The 10191-nt window shown below is 39.1% G+C and overlaps 1 protein-coding gene across 1 annotated transcript; it reads right to left on the bottom strand.

Annotated features, from left to right (window-relative positions):
* Positions 1-367: 367 nt before the first annotated feature.
* Positions 368-1915, bottom strand: LOC128245829 (involucrin-like). Its single transcript, XM_052964053.1, has one exon. It carries the CDS (start codon positions 1913-1915, stop codon positions 368-370), a length of 1548 nt encoding a protein of 515 aa, XP_052820013.1.
* Between the last annotated feature and the right edge of the window lie 8276 nt (positions 1916-10191).

The raw sequence follows: 10191 nt of genomic DNA, 5'->3' as shown, positions 1-10191 counted from the left end.
CACGTAGCATAATTTGTTAGTGCAAGTGGAAGTAGGTCCGCCACTCTGTTTGACCAGTATCCATCTTCTTTAAGATGCTCAATTTCGCTCAAATATTCACACACAAATTCTTCTTGGCTCTCTGGGGCATGTTTGTTGATTAGAAATCCCATGTATTCAAGAATGTTGTCTTCAAGATGCTTGCACAATGCTTTCCTCAGCTGGCTAGGGGATTCAGGTATCAAATTGGATACACATGCAGCCTCAAAGAAACAGTTGCCATGCGGGGGCACCTGTATGCGTTCATATCCTTCAGTATTTAATATTTGATCCACACGGCCTTCATTTGCAGCGATGAGTGTTGTCCGAAGAACTTCTTCTTGAAAACTTAGACGTACTGCATCATGAATAGCTGAATCACTATTTGAACGTTTCCTTTTTGTTTTGAGTTTTGTCTTTTTGATGTAGTGGCAAGTTTTGCTTTTTCACTGTGCTTTGTATCCTTATTCCATTCTTTCTTAAACCTTTTTTCCGCCATGTAAATCCGTTTACTTGATTCTGAAAGATTGGAAGAGTATTCTGAGTCGGTAGAATTCACATCTTTTGAGTTAGGAACAAACATCTCGTCACTGCCGCTGTCATAATTTATTCTGCATTTCTTAGCATACACACTAAGAGGAACATCGTCATCAGAATCTGTAGAAATATATATCAGTTTTGTTCGTGTCGGTCTCCTCTTTCTGTTTTTTCGTTTTTTCGACATGCTTTGCTGTTCTGGTAGCACACCTGCAGTGTTTTGCTGTTCTAGTAGCACACCTGCAGTGCTTTGCTGTTCTGGTAGCACGCATGCAGTGCTTTGCTGTTCTGGTGACACGCCTGCAACGCTTTGCTGTTCTGGTAGCACGCCTGCAGTGCTTTGCTGTTCTGGTGACACGCCTGCAACGCTTTGCTGTTCTAGTGACACATCTGATATGCTTTGTTGTTCTAATAGCACGCCTGCAGTGTTTTGCTGTTCTGGTAGCAAGCCTGCAGTGTTTTGCTGTTTTGGTAGCAAGCCTGCAGTGGTTTGCTGTTCTTGTAGCACGCCTTCAGTGCTTTGCTGTTCTTGTAGCAAGCCTGCAGTGTTTTGCTGTTCTGGTAGTAAGCCTGCAGTGCTTTGCTGTTCTTGTAGCACGCCTGCAGTGCTTTGCTGTTCTTGTAGCACGCCCGCAGTGCTTTGCTGTTCTTGTAGCACACCTGCAGTGCTTTGCTGTTCTGGTGACACGCCTGATATGCTTTGCTGTTCTGGTGACAAGCCTGATATGCTTTGCTGTTCTGGTAGCACGCCTGCAGTGTTTTGCTGTTCTGGTAGCACGCCTGCAGTGCTTTGCTGTTTTGGTGACACGCCTGATATGCTTTGCTGTTCTGGTGACACGCCTGATATGATTTGCTGTTCTGGTAGCACGCATGCAGTGCTTTGCTGTTCTGGTGAGAGGCATGTAGTGATTTGCTCTTCTAGTAGCACGCCTGCATTGATTTGCTGGTCTGGTAGCACACCTACAGTGCTTGGTTGTTCTGGTAGCACACCTGATATGCTTTGCTGTTTTGGTATTTGCTGTTCTGGTGACACGTCTGATATGCTTTGCTGATTTGGTAGCACGCCTGCTGTGCTGTGCTGTTCTGGTAACACGCCTACTGTACTTTGCTGTTCTGGTAGCACGCATGCACTGCTTTGCTGTTCTGGTGACAGGCCTGTAGTGATTTGCTCTTCTGGTAGCACGCCTGCAGTGCTTTGCTTTCCGTGTAGCACGTCTGATATGCGTTGCTGTTCTGGTAACACGTATGCAGTGCTTTGCTGTTCTGATGGAACGCCTGCAGGGCTTGGCTGTTCTTGTGCGATATGATCCCATTTCTGGCTAGCTTCAATTAATATCTCGTCGTCTGCATCCGACCACATCTGGAATCATGACACATTGGCAATTGGTTATATGTATTTGGTATTTGTGTACTCAGAATGGAGACGGTATGAACAAATCTTTTAAGGTTAAACCGCTTGCAACATTTTGCAGTCAAGTGTGTTTTTTTCTAGGAATGCATGTGGCATTATTGCACAAAAATAACTATGCGTTCAATCAAAAAATAGCATTCTACTATTAGTCCAAGTGTGTTTTCTACCACCATTCGATTCCGTCATCAATATTCCTTGCTATGCGAAATGCCCACTTGTTGAAACAATAGGGCCCGTGAATTTATATCACGGATGACGGATGCATTTTGAAAGATCAATGTTTTTTTTTTACATAAACGTAGTATATAAATAAAATCAATTCAACGTAAATCTTCTGAATTTAGAGTAAATTAATAACCGGAATCTTAGTTGTTTCCATATTTTTTTATGATCGGGATAAGCAGGCTAAGAGTTGAAAAAACCTGTTGTGTAATAAAGCAGTTGAAATACATATTTGATTCCGGTCAGACACAGAGTTACTCGGTCAATATTTCCCTCAAATTTGAAGCGATTAGGTCGATGTTTAAAATTGAAGCAGGTGAACAGACGACAATTTTTGTAGCAGGCTAAGGGTTAATTGTAAAATTAAACTAAGATATTAGTATATTTACATTGAAAACACAAATAATAACAATCACTATAAGTAAATATGCTTACCTTTTAGTTTTTGTAGGTCGAAATCCTTCCCTGACCACATTCTATACAGTTCTGCGGTTTGTGAGGTTTTTATCTCTAAACAAACACTTCGCAAGACAAAAACCAGTTCCACATGAAACATGATATAGAATGTTATTAACACCAATTAGCCTTGTCAAGTGCTATCACACATATGCTTAAATAGTTCATACGTAAATGATAGTGTCTGCTTTTCACTTGATAACTCATTTAAGTTGATATACGATAAACCCAGAACCATTCATCGCTAGATACAACGTTGTGGCTAACTCTTCTATCAGCCATTTAGTCAAACATGCATGTGTATCTGAGATAAAATGTTCTGGTTGTAAAATATGATGATGTTATGGGCTGTTCTAATGAAACCCAGATACTTTCATACTCAGATGATAGAGTCTGGTAGACAGCATTTGCCCGTTTAATTCTTAAAACTGTAAAAGCATACCATTCTATGACCAAATGAGATGGACTGGCAATTTTCTTAATGAAAATTGTGACATTTTATGTTACATGTGACGATACACTGTTCTAGCATTACAAAAAAGTGATTGATTTCAGATAGAATGTTTGATCTCTTATCAATAACTTTTGATATAGTTGGTATATAGGTCTGAAATTTTGAGACAATGTGTATCCGCATTTTCTGGATCTAAGAATGCAAAAAAGTGATTTTTGCAAAATTGGTCAGATAGAATGTTCTGGTTTTCAATAGACGATATATACTAGAACACTATCACTATCACGATCACCACATCAGTTTTATTCTTCACATTCTTACTTAAAGAATGTGTTGATCTTCATCTGTTTGGTGGATGCCCATAGGTCGAAGGCCTTGCAGAAGTTGAAGTCCTTCATGTGGTCAAGATCTGGTGTGTCAACTGTTATTGTCATTAGAGTATTTACACTGTCTGGGGTGAGTCTATTTCGGGGTTTGGTTTTAATTAAGTTATACTTGCTGAAACCTCTTTCACAGTCAGCAGTGGAGAGTGGCAGAGTGATGGCAATCTTCATGATCTTGCAGAGGTTAGGGTAAGATGCCACCAGTGTTTTGCTTGTGAGCACAGTCTCTGCCATGTTGGAGAATGTCATAGTCCGGTAGTTCTTGTCCATGTGGTGTTTGAATAAGGACCACTCACACTTGAGATGTTTCTCACTCACTGTCATTGGTGATTGTTGGTTGCTTGGGCCATAGTGCTTTCCCAGCTGGTGGATCTGTTGGTCTCCATAGGTGGCTAAGTCTGTGGAATTTTGTGGCAGATTCTCTGGGTTGAGCACTGCAAAATTTGAGATTACGCCATTGTCGGTGAACCTGGCCTCTAGGTTTTGGATGACGTGATTGATATACGTGCTGCGGGTGTTTTCACTGGCGTCTATTTCCTTATTTGAACATTTGATGAAGTTCTTGTGGCCATCATCTCCAAAGTCAAACCCATTCTGGTACCCGTCAGGTAGGCTGGCCAGGAAATCCTTAAGGTATGGGCCAGGGGTTGTTGTCATCTCCTGAAGGGACCGCAGAGTGGCTTCCAGAGTGAAGGTCTGCTGGGTCAGGTTGACATCTGTCATCTGGAAGACCAAACTCAATGTACATAACTTCGACAGCACATCTCGAAGCATGTACGACGTTGCCAAGAACTTGTAGTTGCTGACAAAATTCAGCAAACCAACAGCCACTGGGTCACTGTCCTCAGCTACCTCCATCTCAAGGCACGTAAGGAGAGCGTCGTAGTTGATGATGACAGCATCAACAGCTCCTTCGAATGAGAGCCAGCGTGTATGGAATGTCTGCTTAAATTTTCTTTCGGCCATGTCATACACTTCCTGAATTTTTCTTAGCCTAGACTGATGTTTTGGTGAATAGTTGTAATATTTAAAAATGGTATTAATCATGGCCTGATATTTCACTAAATATTGCACTTTGTCTGCTGCTTGTCCGCTAGCCAGGGCCAGTCTATGTGCTATGCAATGGATGCTCAGAAGATGGGGATTTCTTCTTTTCAGGAGTGTTGTTAAGCCTCCACGTACACCTGTCATCACGCTCGCACCGTCAGTAGTGATGCAGCACATGTTTTCAATGTTGACACCCCTTGACTCTAAAACTCTGCTTATCGTCTCACATAGTCCGACGGCATTACATTCATCCCCATTTATTTCCGATACTTCAAAGAATTTTGTTTCAGCCCTGCATAACGCACATATACAACAAGAGTCTTTTCATTAGACACATCGGTAGACTCATCGTACATCATGGCATACATGTCGCTGTCTCTTATATCGTCGATCAGCTGTTGTCGTACTACGTCCCTCATGGCTTCCTGCATCTCCTTCACGCTCTCGTGGTGCTCATATGGTAGGGTGTTGTCAGATTTCACCGCTGGCTGGAATTTGGAGACGTTGTGGTGGATGATTAACTTATTTAAATCGCTGATAGCGCTCGATGCATCGTTCCGTTTAGCCAGGTAGTAGAGATTCTGCATTACTGTGAAATCATTAATGTTCGTGGGCATGAAATTTCGTGGTTTGCCGAAAAAAAAACAATTTCGTGGGTACTTAAATTCGTGGATTTTCATTTTTGAAAAAAAAATCGAAGATGCGATCGTCCTAGATCGTCTGCATAATATCCACGCGCTGGCCCGTGATTTTCGTCTTCTACGTCACTCGGTTTATGACACTCGCTAATGTGGTACGACATGCCAATTAGTGCATATACCCATGTCACTTATCGATTTAATTGGGAATAAAGGTATAAATAAAAGAAGACGTACCCTGATCATAAATACAGATAGAGGAAGCCATTTAATGCCAATTAAGAATTTTGCAAACTGTGAAAACACCGAAAAGGTTCGTTTATTGTCACGTTCGGTGCTTAGTAACCTTCAATGTACTAGTAATCGATTAATTATTACATTAAATAAAAAAATCGAGTATAGACACTCATCACGCACATCTTGTAAACTTGGAGATTTTCATTAACAGCACACGTTTAAACACGTGCTTATAACTGTCATTGGCTGCATAAAACACATTTAATTGATTTGGTTCATTATTTGTTAAAGGCAGTTATAATATATTAACAGAATAATGATCGTAAGTTATACAGTGAGACAGGTTTTAACACTGTATACTGCGACCTCTGTAAATAATATACTAGAGTATGTACGTGACAAGGCAATTGAAAAAGTGAATAAAGGGTTTATATTTCGTGGGATCTTGAATTCGTGGATCACCTAACCCACGAAAACCACGAACATTAATGCCCCACGAACATTAATGATTTCACAGTATTCCCTCAACAAGATCACGCTCCTTCTCGGCGGCTCGAACTGCAGCAACATCCATGCTTCCACTGGCTTCCTGCGCGGCAACGGCAAACTTGTGGTCTGAAGTCAAGGCATGTTTACGAATGGCGTCGGCTTTCATCTTGTCGCATCCCGTGGTCCATACGTTCGCCCGACCGGCTCTTTCGCATGCTTTGCAGAACAGGAGTTGTAATGTTGAATCAAACCGGACAAACGGATATGTCTGCAACCAAGTTGACTTGAAGTTTCTTGCGTTGTTTCGTGTTGGTTTGTTCGGCGCTGCCAGTGATGGTTAGCTTTGCTTTGTTGGTAGAGGCGTAGTTGTGCTCGGCGCTGATACCACGGAGTCATCAACGGCAGAAGGGGTGCATAGTGTGGCGTCCTGAAAATACATGTGCATCATTTTGAATACTTATTTATTTAAAAAAACTTGACCTACATTACTATTGCCGAACGACAACACATCTTATTCTAAACAAATTTACTTTATAAAAACGCCATTGTAAAACGCGTCATACAATGAGTATTATTAGTGTACAAATTAAAGATGCACTCTTACTCCCAAACTAGATTTCCCACAATTAATAATAATGTGTAAATATTCCAAAGAATAAATGTCGAAAACAATGGTTCTTATAAAGGGTACCGAGTTTAATTTATGAAAGAAATGAGCATGAAACACGGTATTTCTACCTGATGAGACTATAGTAGACAACAGTAAATCTTTTAGTATTCACCAAGCATTTAATATTTTTGCGCTTTCTGTTATTAAAAAAACAGTTACAAACGTGTTGTCAGTAATCAATGTACATGTGTATGTATTGCCTTTGAATAGGAGTGTCACTTTAATTAATCGCCGAACGAAAAAAAACATGTACCTTTTGCGCATCAGCTTCCTTCTGTTTCTTTAGAGGAGTACAGAATGCAAACAGTGTTTGTTGACGACCAGAATCGCATTCTGCTTTTCTTTTCTTAAGATTTTTGTACATGTTGATCTCGTATTTTATCTTTGAATGTCAAAGACGAAGTATTTTTCATAACTATATACTGCGCACAGTATTGGCTTAATTGGCACTTACCTTTGAAAAAAAGCTATGATAACTCACTTAATTAGATACATACTATAAAATGAAAAACAACACCAATGTATTTAAAATAACACTTTATTGATGACATTATATCAAAGACAACCCGCATATTCATTGAAAGTCGCGAAATTCCTATCAGAACAGGTTGATAAAAGTTGTTATGTGTCGACGTCAATCACGCAGGTGGATTATTTTTACACCCAGGATATTCGTACAGCGATTGGCGATTGCATTCAAGCGACAGTGAAAGCTCCTCCTACCTACTATTTTTAGCAAGGGAATGCTCGCCACGTGATTTCAGTGGCGCGTGTTATTATTCTTTTCTGCAATTCACATGATGACCATGTGTTTATCGGAATAATAAATGGAAAGCATGCTGCAGTCATTGCACGCATGGCTAATTATGGCCTCGGGTAAGATAATTATCAATAGAGGCCTGCTGGTTTACGTTGAAACCTGTGACATTGGGTCATAAAAGTGATGGAAATCATGAAAAAGCACGGTTTTGAACTAGATTTTAAGGAATCGCCAAAACTTGCGAAAAATTGATTTTAATCGCCTTCTCGAATTTGTAATCGCCAATGGCGATTTTGGCGATCGATAACGCTAACATAGACAAGATAAACAATTTTCATGTATATTGTTATGCGATAAATTGCGATCCGACCATATCCGAAGATGTTGGGATCATCGGATGATATCTGAAATTGCCGAAAGGCAGTTCATTTAAGGAATGGAAGTTAAAGGTGTAAATAGTCTTAATAATCGGTCTCTGATGCTGAAATTAGCATTGAAGACCGTACAATTGTCATTTACCATTGTGTACTAGGAATTTACAGTTTTCTCGTTGTGACAAAGTTGCTTCTCCGGGTCTGCAGCAGTCGCCATTTTCAGCCAAAGTGATTGACCGTATTCAGCCGATTTGTTCAAAAGTATATTTGTTGTATATATACGTCTTAAGTTATTAATTGATTCCTGGCTGATCTTTGCAGTATTTAGTTCAAGAACACTTGTGCGTTGGTTTGGAGGGTACCTGGTTCATCGAGAGCTAAATCAGTTGGTATTTCAGGTCTGATTACCTATATTTCTTGTTCATTCAAGTTATCTACACATTCCTTGACATTTACAAGCACGTCTTCTTTATGAATATGAGCTTTATCAAAAGGCAAATTCATATGTCTACCAAACACTTGATATGGCGTTTCTGATTCTTAGCATAATTGCTGTTATGAGTTCAGCCCAATTGTTTTGGTTATCCATACACTTCTAAGAGATGCTTTGAGGATGAAATAAAGATGTATGGTGCCTATTAATTTGAAATATTTCACATACAGCAGATACTAATTTTGAAAGGAAGTTTGACCCTAGGTCTGCGACAATTATCCTAGGAGCTCCAAATCTACAAATGATCTCTTCAAACAAAATCTTTGCAACCTCAACAGATCCTGAGTCATCATTGGAAAACTTTCACACCAACTTGAAAATGAGTCTACTACTACTAGTTCATACTTGTACTTGTTTTTACTTGATGGAGGTAGTGGTCTTACTATATCAAGATGAATCCTGTATAAAATATTGCTCGGGCATAATGATGTCCTTCCTTCTTTCAACAAGACTTTCAGGTAGTTCATTTCTCACCAAATAGGCAAGTATTGGTTTTGAATCAGGACATTTCCACTGATCCTTTGACAAACAGATTTGCTCTTTGAACATGTTTGAGAAAGACTTAAAATCATCGTTGTTCATTGCAGCTTTCAAAGAATTTTCATCATAAAACAGCTCGGCTTGCAAATTTTTTTAATCTAGACACCTGTACTAAGTGATGGTCATTTTGTTCATTTTCAGGCACTAGTCTCTGCTTTATTGCTTCTACCAATGCTAAACATTCTTTTTCGTAAATTGGCCAATTGTGCTCATTTTTTATGTTAAGTTCTACCTCCATATGAAATGACTCTTTCTCTTTTTTTGCTGTCATCCTGACCTAATACATTACCTATAGCTGAACTCGAGGCATCAGTTGAAACAATGAATGGTTTGGCAAAATTAGTGTGGGAGCTGAAGTAAGTGACACTTATTATTCCAGTGAAAATATTTTTCAATTCATACATATGCTGAGCGATTTCTGCAAAGTTGAGAATGAGGTAGTAATTACATAATCCCATGAATTGTTAGACCTGCTTTTGGTTTTAAGGAACTGGAAATATGTTTACAAAGTCAATTATTGATTGATGTTGCAACTATAAATTTGCTTCTCGCAATCGGTCATATACAACCTGTTTATGTTCTAGATATTCTTGTACATTGGTAGAATACATCAATATAGCATCCACAAAAACTAATGTAAATTTGAAGTTGATATCTCTAAGAACTGTGCACATAAGCTCTTGAAAAGCAACTGCCGCAGTATGAAGCGCATAAGGAAGTCTTTTGAAAAAAGTAGTTTCCTAAATCAACATCATCAAATGTAGACAAAAGATAATTTTGTGGAACTGTTAGTGCGTTAAGTTTCCTGTAGTCAATTGCAAAACGGTATGTTCCTCTTTTGCAAAGAATGACAGGCGCAGCCCAGAATGAATCTGAAGGTTCTATGATATTATGTTTGAGCATATCATTGAATAGATTCTCAATTATTATTTTTTTGAACAGTCCCTACTCTGCAAGGATACTGTCTTTGAGAATGTCTCCCGTATCTTATGAAGTATATAATTAGTGCACCATAATTTTGATGTGTCCAATACAAACATATCTCTATTCCGGAAAATGAAATTCTTCAATTTTAATTTTTCCTCTTTAGTTACACAGAGGCCTTTTATAGAGTCAAGAGTATTTAGTTCAATGTCACCGGGCGGGGTTCTCGTCCCCAAACTATTACTCATTGATACGTAACTCCAAATACATTTTCCATATTTTATTCATATTATAATACTCTCCCTTAGTAGTGAGAGGTCTCTTAACCTTGTCTTTCTACTCCCTAACAAGAACTGATTAAAACTAACAATACAACATACAACTTCTCATTAGGCCACGCCCATATAATTATAAACCAACCATACAAAAATACTTAGCAAACTGTTCATACCAGCCCCTTATGTAACTTTCTATTGTCTTGACCTTCAGACCAGAACTCATAAGAATCTCATTCACACCTTCATGTTATATGCTTTGA

This window comes from Mya arenaria, chromosome 9 (genome assembly GCF_026914265.1).
Source record: "Mya arenaria isolate MELC-2E11 chromosome 9, ASM2691426v1".
NCBI classification, from domain to species: domain Eukaryota; kingdom Metazoa; phylum Mollusca; class Bivalvia; order Myida; family Myidae; genus Mya; species Mya arenaria.
Note: the sequence above shows the minus strand (reverse complement) of the source record. Positions and strands in the feature narration are given on the sequence as shown.